The sequence below is a fragment of the Nannospalax galili genome, unplaced genomic scaffold, assembly GCF_000622305.1.
Source record: "Nannospalax galili isolate Female #2095 unplaced genomic scaffold, S.galili_v1.0 scaffold1437, whole genome shotgun sequence".
NCBI lineage: Eukaryota > Metazoa > Chordata > Mammalia > Rodentia > Spalacidae > Nannospalax > Nannospalax galili.
Genome location: NW_008341050.1, coordinates 725,095 through 744,745, shown reverse-complemented (window position 1 = coordinate 744,745; position 19,651 = coordinate 725,095). Strand labels below are relative to the sequence as shown.

General features: G+C 43.2%; 1 protein-coding gene across 1 annotated transcript in view; it reads left to right on the top strand.

Annotated features, from left to right (window-relative positions):
* Nudt13 (nudix hydrolase 13) overlaps window positions 1-15,628 on the top strand; it is a gene marked incomplete at its 5' end in the record, with an annotated part of 18,464 nt that extends 2,836 nt beyond the window's left edge. Inside the window, 8 exon segments of the mRNA XM_008836614.3 lie at window positions 2,681-2,820; window positions 5,557-5,691; window positions 7,847-7,953; window positions 10,570-10,695; window positions 10,917-11,028; window positions 11,947-12,101; window positions 14,980-15,154; window positions 15,157-15,628. Of these exon segments, the coding sequence (XP_008834836.3) occupies window positions 2,681-2,820; window positions 5,557-5,691; window positions 7,847-7,953; window positions 10,570-10,695; window positions 10,917-11,028; window positions 11,947-12,101; window positions 14,980-15,154; window positions 15,157-15,179 (973 nt within the window).
* Window positions 15,629-19,651: the final 4,023 nt, after the last annotated feature.

Sequence of the window (19,651 nt, the reverse complement as noted above, 5' to 3'; positions counted from 1 at the left end):
CCCAGGACTCAGGAGGCAGAGGCAGGCAGATGTCTGTGAGTTCAAGGCCAGCCTGGTCTACATAGTGAGTTCCAGACCAGCTGGGATTACAGGGAGACCCTGTCTCAAAAAGACAAAAATAAATAAATAAATAATAAAAAAATAATAATTTATTTTCAACCTTGGTAAAAAGAGTGTCATAGCTTCCATGGTATGACAATTAATGGGAGAAAATGAGTTCCTTATTGAGAAGCGTATATGGAACTTTGGCTCTCGTTTCTGGGTTCAGTGAAGCCATTGGTTCAAGACCCTAGCGTTGGTGTTTGGTAGGCGGTTTGGTTTTAGGATCTGTGGCAAAGCACAGGTTGTACCACGCCCACTCGTTTCCAAGGCAGAAGTGCTTATTTTGTTGCCCATATTGGTTGTTTCTGAGCGTCATTTGTCTCTCGTTTGACATTAATGAGTCTTTACTCCTGGAGGCCACAGTTATTCAAAACACGTTTGAAAATATCACAAGCTTTAAAAGATCAGGTTTCTCTAGTTTTCTGTTCATAAAGAGCTTACTCCTTTTACTAGGTGGAGAAGATTCCTAAAGACGGGTACTGGGGTGTTTGTTCTTTTGCTTCGTGTTTTAATGCTATGCCTACTGTGCCTACTGATGTTATAAATGTTCCCAGGTCCTACAGAAAACATCTGGGAAACACACTTCCCACTTAGTTGACAAAATACGGCATATACTGGAGAGTCCATTTTAGGACTCAGAAGTCTTTTTTTCTTCAGTGCTGGGGCTCGAACCCAGGGTCTTTCACATGCTAGACAAGCAGTCTACCACTGAACTGTATCCCTAGCCCTGTTTTAGGATTTTAACAGGCAAACACAGTTAATACTTGGTCCCTCAAGAGAATCTTCATTTAGTCACCACTGCATCACAAGGACTCTGACTTCATTTTCAAAGCTCTTTAATGAACAGACTCAGACCACCCTTAATGAAGGTACTAGAAAAGCCTAGAATTTGCTTTACTATATCCTTTGAGAAACCAACACAAAGTTTTCTTACTCCATATTTTTATTTTGGTTACTGAAAATATCCTTACTAATTAATTAGGTCCAGACTGGGCTTCATCAGAGGTCCCTGTAGTATGCTTAGGGAGCTAACCCTGTCCACCTTAGGAGCCAAGAGTCTGAAGCAAGGGTGCAGTGAGCATAAAGTTTGTTCCTTATCTTCCCTAGAGTGAATAAAAGTGAACTGAAGTAACAGTGTTTTCCGTCTCTGCGGTAATAAAGTCCGCTCCCGTCTGTAGAATGCCGTGTTGACGTTTTTATATTTGTACTTCTTTCCTTTCAGTCCACTGACTGTAAAGTCTTGCCTCATTGTGTAATATTGGCCAAGTACCTTGAAGTTCAATTCAGTAAATATTTATTACCCTTGAAGTTCAAGTCAATAAAAATTTATTGACTTAGGTCATTTAATATGCTAGTTACTGAGATGCAAAGCCAAGACTGGTAGACCCTGTCCTTAGGGAGGTCATAGTCACAGCGTAATGACGCAAGCACAGAAGTGTGGGCAGGTGAGCCTTGGGACAAAGAAACAAATGCACGGCTGAATAAATGAATGGAATTGGGCATGATGGCACAGACCTGTCATCCCACCTACTCCAGGGGCTGCAGCAGGAGGATTATAAGTTCAAGGCCTGCCTGGGCTACAGAGTGAGTTCAAGACCAGCCAGGCCACTTTAGTGAGGCATTGTCTCAAAAAGGGAAAAAAGAGGCTGGGAGATGGCTCAGCGGTTAGGAGTACTAGCTACTTTTCCAGAGGACCTGAGTTCAATTCCCAGCACCCATGTCAGGCAGCTCACAGTTGCCTGTAACTCCAACTCCAGGGAATCCACGCGTGTGCACATGCATACACATACACACACACACACACAACCACGTGAATGAAAACTTTTTTTAAAAATCTTTTTTTTTTTTTAAGTGAAAAGGTGCTGGAGAGATGGTTCAGCAGTTAAGAGCACTGGCTGCTCTTGCAGAGGACCCAGGTTCAGTTCCCAGTACCCATGTGGAAGCTAATAACTGTCTATAACTCCAGTTTCAGGGGATCTGACACCCTGTTCTGATCTCCATGGGCATTATACAACATGGGTGCACGTACATGCATGTAGGCAATATGTATACACATAAAATAAAATAAAAATAATAAAAGATAATTTTTTTTGTCTTTTTGAGACAGGGTCTTCCTGTAGCTCCAGCTGGCCTGGAACTCACTATGTAGACCAAGCTGGCCTTGAACTCACAGGTCTGCCTACTTCTAGCCTCCTGAGTGCTGGGACTAAGGGAAAAGAGAACTGAGAGTATGGCTCAGCATTATAGTGTTCGCCTACCATGTGCAAGTCCCTGGGTTTGGCTCCCAATTCTGTCATACATACAGACATTCATAAAACTGTACAGGACAGTTATATAAAATTCCCCCAAATGAATGATATACAAGTAACTAAGCATATTTCATTTATTTACTTACATCTTTGGGGTATGTTCATGTGGGTGGATGCATATGCCATGACACATGTGAAGATCAGAGGACAGCTTGTCGGATTTCTCCTTCCACTATGTGGGTTCTGGGGATCGAACTCAGGTTGTCAGACTTGGTAGCAAGCACCTTTACTTAAGGATGATCTTCTAATGGCTTATTTCTCAAACACAGGTATTTATTTGAACTGAGGGAAGATAATGATGCCTGTAAGAAGGCCCAGCAAACAGGAGCATTTTACCTCTTTCATGACCTGGCTCCTTTGCTTCAGGCATCAGGACGAGGCTATCTGGTCCCCCGGCTTAGCCTATCAGGTAAGCCCAAAGTGTATCCTTGGAATAGGCAAGTCTGCAGCGGCTAGGTGGAATTCAGTCTATATTGAAGCTCCAAAAGTATCCTTGCACTTCAGAGTTCAGATTTTTCAAACAGCTTTTAGGTCTCAAGGTGATATAACTGCTTCTGCCAATTAATAGTCTGTTGCTTGAACTTTAGTTACTCGGTTAGATATTATTGAGTGATGATATGTACCACTAATGCCTGAAAACAGAGATTCACCAAACTGCTCTTCAAATCAGACCTGCTGCCTTCTTGTAAGTGAAATTGTGCTGGAGCACAGCCACACCTGTTGGCTGACATACTGTCTTTGCTGGCTTCTGTACTATAGCGGCAATTGAGTAGTCATGACAGACCACATTAAAAAGCCCCAAATAATTTGCATTTCTCTATAGTGAAAGTTTGTGCCTAGTCTACAAAGTGAGTTCCAGGCCAGCTGGGGCTACAGGGAGACCCTGTTTCAAAAAAGACAAAAAAATCTGACAAAAACAATAAAGTTTGCATTGTAACTTAATTTTAATTAGATAAAAATTTAAGGCCATCTTGTCTACATAGTGAGTTCCAGGCCAGCTGGGGCTACAGGGAGACCCTTTCTTAAAAAAATAATAAAATAGGGGCTGGAGACGTGGCTCAGCAGTTAAGAACACTGGTTCTTTTTGTAGAAGACCCAGGTTCGAATCCCAGCACCCACATGGCAGCTAACATCTGTCCGTAACTCCAGTCCCAGAGGATCCAACAGCCTCTTCTGACCTCCGCGGGCACTGCACGACATGGGCACATTTACCTACAGGCAGGCAATACATGCGTACACATAAAATAAAAATAATAAATAAAATAAAAAAATAAAATAAAAGGCCTGGCGTGGTGGCGCATGCTTTTTCCCAGCACTTGGGAGGCAGAGTCAGATGGATCTCTGTGAGTTCAAGGCCAGCCTGGTCTACAGGGAGACCCTGTCTCAAAAAGACCAAAAATAAATAAATAAATAAAATAAAATAAGTCGGGCACAGTGGTGCACACCTATTCCCAGCACTCGGGAGGCAGAGGCAAGCGGATCTCTGTGAGTTCCAGGCCAGCTGGAGCTATAGAGAGGCCCTGTCTCAAAAAGAGCCCCCCCCCAAAAAAGTGTAGGCCAAGAGATAATAAGTAACTCCAGACTTGGTGATGCATATGTATAATCTCCCAGCACTTAGGAGGTAGAGGCAGAGGGATCAAGAGTTCATGGCTGGGCTGGAGAGATGGCTCAGCCGTTAAGAGCACTGGCTGCTCTTGCAGAGGACTTGAGTTCGATTTCCAGTGCCCACATGGCAGCTAATAACTGTAACTCCAGTTCCAGGGACTCCGGTGCCTTCTTCTGACCTCTGTGGGCATTGGACAACATAGGTGCACTTACATACATGTAGGCAATACAATCATACAAATAAAATAAAGTAAAAAATAAAATATTTTTTTAAAAAAAGTTCATGGCCAACCTCAGCTATGTAAAGCCCTATTTCAAAAAAAAAAAAGTTAAGGTCCTGTGAGATGGCTCAGTGGGTAAACGTTCTTGTTGTGAAACCTTTACCCTTCAAGCCCCAGATTCACATGGTGGAAAGAGACCACCAACTCTTGAAAGTTGTGCTCTGACATCCACATGTGCACCTACTCCCAACAACATAAATATAATTGAAAAAACAAACTCAAGCAACAACAATAAACAAAAACAGAGCAAGGGAGGTTACGTGATTAGTCTGAAGATACACAGCTAGTTAGCTTCAGGGCAGGGACTTTAGGCTACATGCAGTTAGCATCCATTTCCTCAGATTCAAGTGTGGACTGAAAGTACATTTTTAAAATCTGAGCAATGGGGAATGTAGCTCAGTGGTACAGTGCTTCACCAACATGCTTGAGGGCCTAGGTTCAGTTGCTGGGAGCAGAGGGGGCGGGATCCTGTAACAGTCCAATTGAGGGCACATTGGCAATAAAACTGAAATCTGTGCTGTATTAAGCATGGACAGACTTTCATTCTTGTTATTTTCTCTAAAGAAACAATATAACAACTATGGACATAAGTGTATTATTATTGGGCTTTTTAAAAATTATTTTTTAGGCCAGGTGTGGTGGCACATGCCTTTAATCCCAGCACTTGGGAGGCAGAGGCTGGTGGATCCCTGTGAGATCAAGGCCAGCCTGGTCTACATAGTGAGTTCCAGGACAGTTGGGGCTACAGGGAGACCCTGGCTCAAAAAGACCAAAAAAAAAATTTATTTTTTATGTGTATGAGTGTATTGCCTGCATGTAGGTAAGTGCACCCATGTCCGTGCTTTTGGAGGTCAAAAGAGGGTGTCAGATCCCCAGGAACTGGAGTTATGGACGGTTGTTAGCAACCATGTGGGTGCTGGGAATTGAACCCAGGTCCTCTGCAAGAGCAGCCAGTGTTTTTAACCACTGAGCCATCTCTCCAGCTCCTGCTACTAGGCATTTTAAGCAAACAAGAGGGTTTAAAGTATGTGAGAGGATGTGTATGGGTTACTGAAAAATGTCACTCTATATAAGGGATTTGAACACATGTAGATTTGGGTATGTGAGAAGCATTTTGTCAGCAGACCCCAACAGATTCTAAGGGGGCAATTGTATACTTTAAGCAGAAGTACATGATTTTCTGTAAGTCTACTAATGCTGTGGTGATGTGATCGAAATCCTTGTTTTATGTGTTTCTCCCTTTCCTTTTTTTTGTTTAGAGTTGGAAGGGCTCCTGGGCAAGTTTGGACAGGGCGCACAAAGAATAGAAGAGTCCGTGCTGATTGGGTGCTCCGACCAGCATGAAGCGTGGTTTGCTTTGGATCTAGGTCTGAATAGCTCCTCTTCCAAACATGGTACATAACCCTGTTCCTAAAAGGGGCTTCCCTGCTGTTCTCAGACTTTGGGATTTCATGTAATATCATTTAAAAGAAAATGTTGGGAATACAAAAACATCAATTTTTTCAAAGTAAGAACATTAAAAGCACTGCTATGTACTAAAGGACTTTTTTTTTTTTTTTTTTTTGAGCTGGCCATGGTGGTGCATGCCTGTTTATTTAACTGCCAGCATTTGGGAGGCAGAGGCACATGGATTCCCAAGAGTTCAAGGCTAGCCTGATCTATGTATCAAGTTCCAGGCCAGCCAGTGCTAGAGAGTGAGACCCTGTCTCAAATGAGAAACAAAACAAAACAAAACAGCTAAAAAGATTTGTTTCCAAGACAGATTTGCTATTCAACTTAAGCCTGGAATTGCTACATAGCCCAGGCTGGCCTCAAACTCAGTCCGGCCTCAGCCTCCTACATGCTGGGTTTACAGACATGCACCACCATACCCAGATGAAAATAAAGGGCATTTTAGTTATTTCTTTCCAAATGGTGAGTACACATGCTTATATTATTATTCCCCATACATTTTTTTTAATCTTTTTGAGACAGGGTCTTCCTATAGCCCCAGATGGACTGGAACTCACTTTGTAGACCAGGCTGGCTTTGAATTCACAGAGATCTACCTGCTTCTACCTCCTGAGTGCTGGGGTTAAAGATGTGCACCACCACACCCCACACATTATACATTTTATATCTTGCCTATTTCATAAATATTTTAAAATTCATGTGAGCAAAACTGGGTATGGCACATATAATCCCAATACTTGAGAAGCTGAGGCAGAAGAATTTTGAGTTCAAGGCCAGCCTGAGCTAAATAGTGAGCCCCTGTCTCAAAAAAACAGAACAGAAGCCAGGCATTGTGGTATATGCTCAAACCCAGCACCTGGGAGGTGGAGGCAGAAGCCTGAGGAGTGAAGACCATCCTCACCCTCAGAGGGTATGGCCAGCTTGGCCACAGCAAAAATTAAAAAGTTCTCTGTTTTGAGACCCTGTCTCAAAAACAACAAAAAGTATAATGGTATCATTCTTACTCTTTTTACCAAAGTAGTGAAATAAAAACTGTAGCACAGAGGAGTTCCAGAACTTCAAACCTACTCTTTGGAACCACTCGATTCTAGGTTCATGGGTTACTATTAGGCTTTCCTTCTCTCTTTAGTGTCTGAGTATAAATAAAACGATAGTGGGGGCTGTTCACATAGGCTTAGACATCCTAGTGCATCTCTTTTCCAAGGCTATGTGTCACTAAGGCAAATGGGCTTTCTGTCCTCAAGAGGATCTTGAGAAATACTGTACTCTAATGGTTTCCCAGACTAAGAATCATCTGGTACATGTTTTAAAAAATGTACATACAGGGGCTGGAGAGATGGCTCAGCTGTTAAGAGCACTGATTGCTCTTGCAGAGGACCTGAGTTCGATTCCCAGCACCCACATGGTGGCTATGAACCATCCTTAAAACTCCAGTTCCAGGGAGTTTTAAGGTGGTGCACACCTTTAATCCCACCACTTGGGAGGTAGAGGCAGGCTGATCTCTGTGAGTTCAAGGCCAGCTGGGGCTACAGGGAAACCCTGTCTCAAAAAGACCCCCCCCAAAAAACCCTCCAGTTCCAGGGGAATCCAAAGCTCTCTTCTGACCTCCACGTCATTGCACGACACAGGTGCACTCATATACATGCAAGCAATACACTCATACACAAAAAATAAAAAATTTTTTAAAAATGTACATACACAAACACACATACATACATATTCAAAAGTGCAGATTTGAGAACCCAAAACTACTTCATGGTAACATTACACACACACCCTTACTTCGGAGCTTGAGAACCTGTGTATTTTTCACATTCCCTAGATGAGTCTTATTAGACAAGTTTGGGAAATGCTGCTGTGACAAGATGGACTGCATAGTAGGGGCCCATAGGTAAAGTTGGCCATTTGTTTGTTTTGAGACAGGTTTCACTATATAGACCAGGCTGGCCTGGAACTTGCTATGTAGACCAGGCTGGCCTTGATCTCCCAGAAATCCACCTGCCTCTGCCTCCCTAGCGCTGGGATTAAAGGTGTGTGCTGCCACACCTGACACAGTTGAACATTTGTTTAATTTCATTTTCTTTTCTACTCTTCTAGCCTCCTTACCAAAATCTGAACTAGAGGCAGAGCTCAAAGCATCTTTCATCACAATGAGGAAGGCTCTTCTTCAGCTGAACTCAATGGATTCCTCCTTGCTGTTCACGGTAGATTCTGGTTTCTCAGTTCTGTAGGAAGTACAGTACAGTTGCATGCATGGGCTACTGCAGGTGTGCAGACACAGGCCTGGTGTGCTACTTATGTTTCTTCTTCCACAGCTCATGCTGCTTCCTATAAACATTGGCTGAAAACAAAGTGCTATAGAAAGATTGTTTACTGTTGCTCATTTCACTTTTGCTTTTAGCCAAATTGCTGTCAAGACTGTTATCACGCAAGAACATGCTTATCTGTAGCAATAGGGCCTAGCAACCTCTTACATTACTTTAACAGCTTGTTCTTACAGCTTTAGATTTCACTTGCTGTGGTGTTTTGGGAGATTTTTATTTAGTGTCTCATTTACTCCAGGCTGTCCTTGAACTCACTATGTAGCTGAGGATGACCCTGAACTTCTGATCCTCCTCCCTCCACTTCTGAAAAACTAGGATTCTAGGCATGCCTCCTTATGCCCGGTTTCTGTGGAAATGGGATTGAACTCAGCATTTCCTGCATGCTAGATGTAGTACTTTTCCTACTGCTGTGATAACGTACCCTGAAAAAAAAAAACTGGAGAGAAAGGGTTTATTGGCTCACGGTTTCAGAATATGGTCTAGCCTCATGAGAAAATCATGGCGGCAGGAGCTTGAGGTGGCTGCCACATTGCATCTATAGCCAGGAGGCCCAGAAAGATGGAAGCTCAGCTTGCTTTCTCCTTTTTGTTCATTCCAGGACCCCAGGTCACTATGCAGGACCCCATAGAGTGCTGCTAGCCATGGTTGGACAGTTGGGTGGCTTCTTCCCCCCTCAGTTAACCTAATCTAGATAATTCCTTACAGATATGCCCGGAGAGTTATTTTCATAGTGAGTGTACATCCCATCAAGCTGAAAAGCATGATCAGACATCACACCGGTCCACTAATTTTTTTTTTAATTTTTAAGACAGAATCTCAGCCAGGCATGGTGGTGTACACGCACTTACGAGGCACAGGCAGGCAGATTTCTGTGAGTTTGAGGCCAGCCTGATCTATATAGTAAGTTCCAGGCCATTTGGGGTTACAGGGATACCCTGTCTTAAAACAAAAAACAAAGACAGAATCATAGCCAAGGCTAGCCTTTAACTTACTACACTATGCAGCTGAGGACAGCCTTCAACTCCTGATTCTTCTGTCTCTACTTCCCAAATGCTGGGATCACAGACATGTGCCAACACATGCTTTGGTATTTTAATTGTTCATTCTAAATCAAAGAGAAACCCCTAAGCATTTTTCAGTTGCAAGAAATAAGCAGTTGAGCTGAGCAGATGGCTCAGTGAGTGAAAACACTTGCCACACACACCTGATAATCTGAGTTCCATCCTGGGAACACATGCAAAAAGCCAGATGTTGTGGTGTGCATCTGTAATCCAGTACTCCTATGGTGAGACCAAGGCAGAGACAGGAGAATGACTGGAAGCTCATGAGCTGCTAACCTGGAGTGCACTGTGCATCAGAATCACTATGACAGACCCTGCCTTACCACAGTGGAAGGTGAGGACCATCTCCCTAAAGTAGTCCTCTGACTTCCACACACACCATGGCATGCATATACCCCCACTCAGACACACACACACACACACACACACACACACACACACACAAATTACTTTTTTTAAAAAAATCACTATTTTATTATTGAGGAATATATGTTTACAATGGAAATGGAAATGTTTACTTTTAATCTGGGTCATGAGTACATGGATGTTTAATTTTAAAATAATTTTTTGGGGGCTAGAGAGATAGCTTAGCGGTTAAGAACACTGGCTGTTCTTGCAGAAGACCCAGGTTCGAATCCTAGCACCCACATGGCAGCTAAAAACTGTAACTCTAGTCCCAGGGGATCCAACAGCCTCTTCTGACCTCTGTGGGCATTGCATGACACATGACACGGGTGCACTTACCTACATTCAGGCAATACACCCATACACATAAAAAATAAAAATAACAGCCAGGTGTGGTAGTGCACACCTTTAATCCCAGCACTCACTCGGGAGGCAGAGGCAGGTGGATCTCTGTGAGTTCAAGGCCAGCCTGGTCTACATAGTGAGTTCCAGTTCAGCTGGGGCTACAGGGAGACCCTGTGTCAAAAAAAAAAGACCAAAATTAATTAATTAATTAATTAATTAATTAATTAAAACATATTTTGGTCTAGGGATATGACTCAGTGGAGTGTACTTTTGTGGTATGGAAAGCTGTATTTGATTTCCAGCACTGAAAACCAAGTATGAGAGAAAACTGCATAGAATAGGCTTTCTTTTTGATTTCTGATGGTAGGGGAATAAATTTAGATCTTACATTTTAAACAGCAGCCACTAAAGTAGGTGAGCTAGGGCTGGTGGGATGGCTCAGCAGGTAACTGTTATTGCTGTACAAGCACTTGGTGACCTGAGTTCAATCCCCGGAACCCCTGTAAAGGTAGAAGAGAACTCAACAAAGTTGTCCTCTGACCTTCACACATGCATTATGGCACATGCACACACCGCCCCTCCAATAAAATTTAAAATGTTTTCAAAGCAAGCAAGAAAGGGCCTGGCATGCCCCATGAGCTGCTCTGGACAGCATTTCTCTGAACAGACCATCTTTATATTCCAGGCTCAGGCTCTTCTCCGTTGGCATGATAGTCATCAGTTCTGCAGCAAAAGTGGACAACCCACCATAAAGAACATGGCTGGCAGCAAGCGTGTGTGTCCCTCTAATAAGATCATCTATTATCCACAAGTGAGCATTCCTTTATAGTTTCAGCACTTGGGAAGCGGAGACGGTCTGGGCTACTTGAGACCCTGTGTCAACCCCCCTCAAAAACAATGAGAGCAGTGGCCCAAGAAGGCTGCTGCCAGTCTCTCAGGGGGAAGGAAGCCTGCATGATCACAGGCTTCATACTTGTCCATCCTTTGTTTAGCTCCAAGGTGCCAGCATCTCAGTTTACTCTCTTTTCCTAGATGGCTCCTGTGGTGATCACTCTCCTGTCAGATGGGGCCCGGTGCCTGCTTGCCCGCCAGAGCTCCTTTCCCAAGGGATTATATTCTGCCTTAGCAGGTTTTTGTGATATAGGTAAGGCGTTTAGGAGGTGTGCAGGTGACAAAGGAAGATTACAACACTGATTAACAGTAGGCCCTTTGGGGGCTGGAAAGATAGCTCAACAATTAAGAACACTGTCTGTTCTTGCAGAAGACTTGGGTTTGAATCCCAGCATCCACATGGCAGCTAACAACTGTCTGTAACTCCAGTTCCAGGGGATTCAAGGGCTTCTTCTGTCCTCTGCAGGGATTGCACAACATGGGTGCACTTACATACATGCAGGCAATACACACATACATATGAAAAAAAATAATAAATAAAAATTTAAAAAACAGTAGGCCTTTGTCCTGTTACCCTGGTGCTTCTCACCACAAACATTCTTCCCTTTCGGGTCAAGAAAACAGTCTTCGGTAATTGTAATTTTCTAATATTGGGTAAACTTTCAAACAAAGCCTCATTGGAAGTATTACACAGAGAACATCCTTCCACCTGCTACCGCAGTTTTTACTACTTTTATCACACACCTGTTCATCTATCCATTTGTCTAGCCTGCCATCAACCCATCTTATTTTCTGATGTACAAATTGCACACATGTGTATACTTCTCCTTAAATATACCAACATGCAGAATACTCACTAGAATTCCATGTTTATATTTTTCTTTATACTGTTTTATCTTTTTTAGTTTGGTAAAAATAAGAGTTGTATTACAGCTGGGGCTGTAGCTCCTCCCATCCTGCACCTGCATTATTCTGAACTTACTAGATTTAAGCACTGAACTTCAGCACCCAATTCCTAGTGTTGAGAGAACATTTAGGACATGCTCATGAGTATTACATTGAGACTTTAGAGCGAGTTTTGTACTCCTTTCTCAAATGAGTCATGATACAGATATATGATATGCAATCTTCCTGCTCCAGGGCTGTCCGGAATTAATCTGAGTGCTTGCAGGTGAAAATGTGGAAGAGGCTGTCCGGCGAGAAGTTGCAGAAGAGGTGGGACTGGATGTGGAAAGACTACAGTACTCTGCCTCCCAGCACTGGCCCTTTCCTAATAGCTCTCTCATGATCGCTTGTCATGCAACCGTGAAACCAGGGCAGACAGAGGTAAATTCTGAACTTTCTCTTATGCTGCTATGTTTTCTTTGTTGGTCAGTAAGTACTTCCTGAGCACTTGTCCTGATGAGCATTGTTTGGATTATATAATGATATGTAAGATACAATTTATATCCTCAAGGAATTTGCATTCTACCAATGAAAAAATTATTTTCTCTTGCATGTATCTCAATCGTGAAATAATTTTCTTTTTTAAAAAAGATATTTTGTCTTATGTATTTAAGTGCACCCATGTCATGCAATGCTTGAGGAGATCAGAAGAGGGTGTCAGATCCCCTGGAACTGGAGTTACGGACAGTTTCTGGGAATTGAACCCGGGTCCTCTGCAAGAGCAGCCAGTGATCTTAACTGCTAAGCCATCTTTCCAGTCTGAAATGACTGTTGAAGTCTAATTAACATGTAAAAGTCTGTAGATGGGCTGGGGGTATAGCTCAGTAGGTAGAGTGGTTGCCTATCATATACAAAGTCATGAATTCAGTCCTCAGCATCACATAATTCAGTGTGGCATCCCACACATGTAATCCCAACACTTGGGAGGTGGAGACAGGTAGATCAAGAGATTGAGGCCAGCCCAGGGTACATGAGACCCTGTTTAAGAAAAAAGTCTATAGCTATTTCATGCATACAACGTGTTGGGTTTAGAGATAAGCATACACTCAGGAACCATCAATCAGTCACCATTATCAGTGTTAGGAACTTTTTCCTCACTCTTCCTGTACTCTTTATTTTTTCTCTTTGTGATAAGAGTAATTAACATAAGCCTTATTTTAATGTATTCAACAGAATATTACTAATTATGGGCCCTATGCTGTACAGGGCTTCTAAACTTATTTTGTATAAGTGAAACTTGATATCCTTTGATCAGTGCCTCATTTCCCCTCCTTCCAGTCCTTGGGAACTAGCATTCTGCTCTTTGCATCTGTGTTTGACTATTTTAGAGTTCACATGCAGGTGAGATCATGCAGAATCTGACCTTCTATATCAGGCTTATTTCACTTAGTACATCTTCCTGGACCATCACTTTGTTGCAAATGTAGGATTTCTTTCATTTTAAAACTCATTAACAACCAGAAGTGATGGCACATGCCTTTAATCCCAGCACTCAGGAGGCAGAGGCAGGCAGATCTCTAAGTTCAAGGGCTTGAGGTGGTTAAGGGCACTGGCTGCTCTTCAAAGGACCTGGGTTCGATTCCCACACCCACATGACAGCTAACAACCATCCATAAGTCCAGTTCCAGGGGAATTCCATGCTCTCTTCTGACCTCCTTGGGCATTGCACCACATAGGTACACTTACATATATGCAGGCAATATACTCATACACATAAAATAAAAATAATAAATAAAAAAATTTTTTTTTAAAAAAAGGGTCTAAGCCAGGCATGGTGGCTCATGCCTATAGTCCCAGCACTCGGGAGGCAGAGGCAGGCGGATATCTGTGAGTTCAAAGCCAGCCTGGTCTACATAGTGAGTTCCAGGACAGCTGGGGCTACAGGGAAACCCTGCTTCAAAAAGACAAAAAAACAAAAAACAAAAAACAAAAAAAAACTAAAACCAAAACAAAAAAGGTCTAATCAGCTGGGTGTAGTGGCACATGCCTTTAATCCCAGCACTTGGGGGGCAGAGGCAGGTGGATCTCTGTGAGTTTGATGTCAGCTTTGGCTACAGGGAGACCCTGTCTCAAAAAGACCAAAAAAAAAAAAAAAGGTCTTATTCACTTGCATTTGTTCCCAGTTGGGCCAACACCATTTATGCTACAATTTATCTTTCACCTTCAAATTGTAACAGGATCCTTATAGAGACACATTACACATATCAAAAAATAATTGGTTTTGGTCTTTTTGAGATGGGTAGAACTTGCTTTGTAGACCAGGCTGGCCTTGAACTCACAGAGATCTGCCTGCCTCTGCCTCCCAAGTGCTGGGACTAAAGGCATCCACCACCATGCGGGCTACGCATATCAAATTTAATGACTAATTTTGACATTGATCTTACTGTTCAGAGTTAGTGAGGAAGTTGGGGATGAAGGATATAAAACTACAGAACTTCTGAGTGTAACTTTTGAGCCAGGCGTCGTGGTGCGCCCTTTAATCCCAGCAGATGTAGGTGGAGCTCTGTGAAATCAAGTCTAGCCTGGTTCTTCAGTGAGTTCCAGGCCAACTGGGACTATAGGGAGACCCTGGCATAACATTACGTCTAGATTTTAGTACCATTAACCTTTATACTTTAAGGAAAGAATAACATTTGTATAAATTTGGTTCTTTTAAAATAAATTTTTTTTTGTCTTTTTGAGACAGGGTATCCCTGTAGCCCCAGCTGCCCTGGAACTCACTATGTAGACCAGGCTGACCTTGAACTCACAGAGATCCGCATGCCTCTGCCTCCCAAGTGCTGGGATTAAAGGTGTGTGTCACCACACCCAGCTAAAATAAATTTTTATACATTTATTTGTGTGTGCGTGCACACCTGCCAGAGTCCATCTGGGGGTTTGAGAACCTTGGGGTCTTGGGAATTGAGCTCAGTTCATGAGGCTTGGCAGCCTTTATTGGCTGAGCCATCTTGCTACCCCTGTAAGTTCTTTTTTAACTGAAAGAGTTACATAGAAAGGCTGGAGAGATGGCTCAGCAGTTAAGAGCACTGGCTGCTTTTGTAGAGGACCAGGGTTCAATTCCCAGCATCCACATGGTGGCTAACAACTGTCTATAACTCCAGTTCCAGGGGATCCTATGCCCTCTTCTGTCCTCCACAGATACTCCATGACACAGGTATACTTACATAGAGGCAAAACACTCATACACGTAAAATAAAAACAAATAAAATTTTAAATTTTATAGTTCCTAACTGACTCTTTTAATTTCCTTCTCATTCAGATTCAGGTAAACTTGAGAGAACTGGAGGCAGCTGCCTGGTTCAGTCGTGATGAGGTGGTCACAGCCCTGAGGAGAACAGGCTCTACTCTTCAGCAACAGAACGAGGCTTTTCCATTTTTGTTGCCACCCAAGTTAGCCATTGCCCACCAGCTGATTAAGGAGTGGGTGGAAAACAGACCTGTTCTTCCCTGACTGCCTAGCTCAGAACCAGCCATCTAGAGGCCTTCTGGGTATTACTAAAGGACATGGCGGAGATCCGATATAAAGGGGAAGTGACAAAAGGCCTACAGGCCATCCTCCTAAGGAGGAAAAGAAGGTGAACCTATGGCAAGAGACCGCTGTTAGCAGCATTAATGAAAGAAACTTACTAGCGGACAAACAAAAATGTCACTCTAAGCGGGTAGAGTGAGTGGCATGTGGCTGGGGTCCCAGCTACTTTGGAGGGTAAGGTGGAAGATCGGTTTTGCTCAGGAGTTTGACAGTAATCTGGGAAACACAGTGAAACCGTTTCTTTAACAAACAACAACAGGGACTGGAGAGATGGCTCAGAGGTTAAAAGCACTGGCTGCTGTTGCAGAAGATCTGGGTTCAATTCCCAGCACCTTATGGTGGCTAACAACTGACTATACCTCCAGTTCCAGGGGATCTAACACCTCTTCTGGCATTGCACACACGGTGCACTTACATACATGCAGGTAAAACACGTATACACATAAAATAAAAATAATAACTAAATAAACCCAACAATTAAAATTTAAAAATAAACCAAACTAAGAAAAGCTGATGAGATGTAAGCTATCAAAGTCTGAGGGAAGGGGGCTGATTAGTTTGGATCTTGGCCATTTTCTTGAAGGCCTTTAGGTGTGAACATCTTCTGTTATGTGGCTTATTTGTGTTATAGGAACTGTCAGCTATGCCTAGGGAAACAGTGATTAAAATCTTTGTCTTAGTATCAAAAATTTCTAACCAATCTCAATTTACTTCTGAGTTACTTTTGTCCTCACAGAATTAGGAAAAGCAACAGAATATAACTTTTTTTTTGAGATGTAGCTCTGGCTGGCTTGGAACTCACTATGAACACCAAACTGACCTTGAACTGAGAGATCCACCTGCTTTTTCTTCCTCAATGCTGGTATTAAAGGCCTGGCTCATACAAAAATTTTGAATTTGTGTGTGGATATATCTTTTTAATATTTTTATTTTATTTTATTTTTTTGAGACAGGGACTCCCTGTAGCCCCAGCTGTCCTGGAACTCACTATGTAGACCAGGCTGGCCTTGAACTCACAGAGATCTGCCTGCCTCTGCCTCCCAAGTGCTGGGATTAAAGGCGTGCGCCACCACACCCGGCCTATTTATTATTTTTATTGTATATGTGTTGCCTGCATGTGTGTAAGTGCACCCGTGTTGTGCAATGCCCAAGGAGGTCAGAAGAAAGTATGGGATCACTTGGAATTAAAGTTACAGGCAGTTGTCAGCTGCCATGTGGGTGCTAGGACTTGAACCCGGGTCCTCTGCAAAAGCAATCAGTGTGTGGATATATTCTTGTACATCATAACTAAATAAGACTTTTTTTGGGTGCTGGGTATTAAACCCAGATCTACATGGTAGGCAACTATTCCTCCACTTACACACCAGAGAGAGAGTTTTTGGTCTTTTTCCTGTAGCCCCAGCTCATCAGGAACTCACTATGTAGACCAGTCTGGCTTCTAACTCATCTGCCTGCCTCTGCCTCCCAAGTGCTAGGATTAAAGGCGTGAGCCACCACACCCTGCCAGAAGTTGTATTTTTTTAAGCCGTCTTAAGGGATGTGGAAAATGGGAGCTAAGGTCTTCCTCAGAGTAATGCGTGGTAAATCAGAGGTAGTTGAATCCCAGTAAGGCTCAAGATGATATAAGTCTATTTTGTGTTCTCAGCTCTTTTACTTACTCAGTCTGTGACCCAGGGAAAAGACTAAACATAAAATAGTCACTGTAATTTGCACACCCAGAAATATTTACTTCAATTAAGGGATTAGTAAGAATAAGCAAATGCCTAACTTGAAACTCTTGAGTCAAGACTCCTCCGCATTCACATGTGCCTTTCCCTGTCCCCTCATCCCTGTGGTCCTAGAGACTGAACCCAGAACTTGAGGCATTTGAGCAAGTGAGCGCTCTGTCACTTAGCTACATCCCAGCTCCCTCTAGGCCATCTGTACCTTCTCATAAGGGAACAGATTTTATTTGAAAGAAATAAATTTTCACACTTTTCTTCAGACTTATTTTTTTCTGTCTTATGATTTAGGGAAATTTTAGAAAATGAAGACTGGGAGTGGGACAGGAAAGACTTCTGTGTGTGACAATAAAATGGTAGATCTAAGTTCACAATCTGTAACTCCAGCTGAGACAGTGTACAGAAATAATACTGTTAGACGCCCAGTTGACAAAAATGGCTGGGCAAAGTCCAACCTTCAGATAACTCAGCACTAATTTATCATTAAAAGACAAAAGCCTTGCCGGGTGTGGGACATGCCTTTAATCCCAGCACTTGGGAGGCAGAGGCAGATGGATCTCTGTGAGTTCTAGGCCAGCCTGGTCTACATAGTGAGTTCCAGGACAGCTGGGGCTATAGGGAGACCCTGTCTCAAAAGGACAAAAAAAGACAAAAGCCTTCCAGCACCCGCATGGCAGCTAACAACTGTCCATAACTCCAGTCCTAGGGGATCCAACAGCCTCTTCTGACATCCGTGGGCATTGCACAACATGGGTGCACTTACCTAAATGCAGGCAATACAAGCATACACATAAACTAAAAATAATAAAAAAATTTTTTTAAAAAGCCCCAACAATCCTAAGTCCCATAGGACTAAGCAAAAGAGTTTCCAGAATTAGGAAAGTTAAAGCCCTGAATTTCCTTTTGACCCTAAAATGTCACTAGTGGGGAAATCAAAGTGCTTCACTTAAAGGAGAATATGTGATCAGCCTTGATCTGGCAGCTTGCCTTTACCCGAGATGAACCACAGGTAGAGAAAAGCACTCAGGAAGGGCCCAGAGATTTCTTCATATCTTCCAGTTAGAAGAAAACAGTTCAGGGTCCATGTGTCATTTCCATCTCAGGGGTGTGTTTGTGCACACATGTGTACACATCCCCAATCTGAACACACTGACAGAAAGGAGTGCTGGGGTTCCTGCTTAATTGTTTGCTTTCTGATTAATCTGTTTTTTTGGAAAAGATGGGAGTCGCTAGTAGGAAAAACCGCAGCACTGAACTGTGTTTTCCCAGCATAGTGCGGTGGAGGGCTCTGCCATGGAACTCTAAGGTTATCTGGAAGCTGAGGCAAAAGGGCTGGGGGAGGGCGCTGGCAAGATGGCTGCAGTTAAGAGCAGTGGCTGCTTTGTAAGGGACCCGGGTTCAGTTCCCAACACACATGGTTACCATCTGTACTTCAGTTCCAGGGGATCCGACACCCTCTTCCGGCCTCTTTAGGCATTGTACCCACATGGTGTACTTATATACATGTAGGAAAAACACTCATACACATAAAAAATATATATTTTACATAAAATAATTTTTTAAAGCTAGATGGGGTACTGAAAATGGCAGATAAGCTGGCATGAGGTGTGTGGCACACACACAGACACATGCATGCACGCATGCGCACACCATGGCAATGAATGATGAAAGTGCTAAGGATGAAGTAGCATCTGAGAACAGGGTGCAGATGAACCTTACAACAAGTGTAGTTGTCACCAAAGTTGAGTCTTGCCACAGTAAGTTAACTCTGGCAATGGGAACAGAAAAGTGTCTCATTCCGTCCTTAAGTTTGCTTATCTACTTCCCTTTTCCTCCTCAACATTTAATCCTCAATGAAGATAAAGTTAAAGTACAAGTACATTGTGGAAAAATCTCATAATCTGTTGGGAAACCCTGCTGTTAGGGTTGTAGTTCTCCATGTCCGGATAGCCCTAAGGGCTTGGAACCAAATGGAAGGACTCCCCTTTTCAGCAGGGGGCCTCCTGCTCTCTTCCTGGCTTACCTGGAAAGTGCCACCAAGCACAGATGTCTGACCTTATTTGGAACATGACCTTTGGCATAGTTACCTGGAGTGAAAACTACCCCTAGGTTTTTTTCTATATGATAATCTATATGATAGGAGCCCACTACCACATGTAAATAAAGCATACTATGAGCACCTATCAGCTAAGGCTTTGGCTACTGCCTCCACACTATAATTTCTCTAGTTTTCCCACTGAATAAACGGAGCTGTTTCACTGTGTCTGGAGCTGTATCACTGCTGTTTCACTGCACCTGGGACCAGCCTCCCCTGAAAGGCTTTCTTCTGTCAGTGCTCACTGGCTGTCCTGACCCTGTTCGTCGCTTCTGCTCCCCCTGCCCTCGTGGACCGGTGGCCAACGACCCGCGAAGAGAGGGAGAGACCCCTGCAGCTGGCGCCTGAACGTGGGGCTCCTGGAACACGCAGATTTTGTGAGTATCTCTCCCATCAGGAGGGTAACGGGCAGCTTTGCCTTTAAGCCGTCCCACCTCTAAGGATCGGCAATCTCTTTTTCCTATCACCTCCCATCAAGAGCATAAAGGCAGCTTTGCCTTTAAGCCATCCCACCTTTGCAGATCGGCAATCTCTTTTTCCTATCACCTCCCATCAGGAGGATAAAGACAGCTTTGCTTCTAAGCCG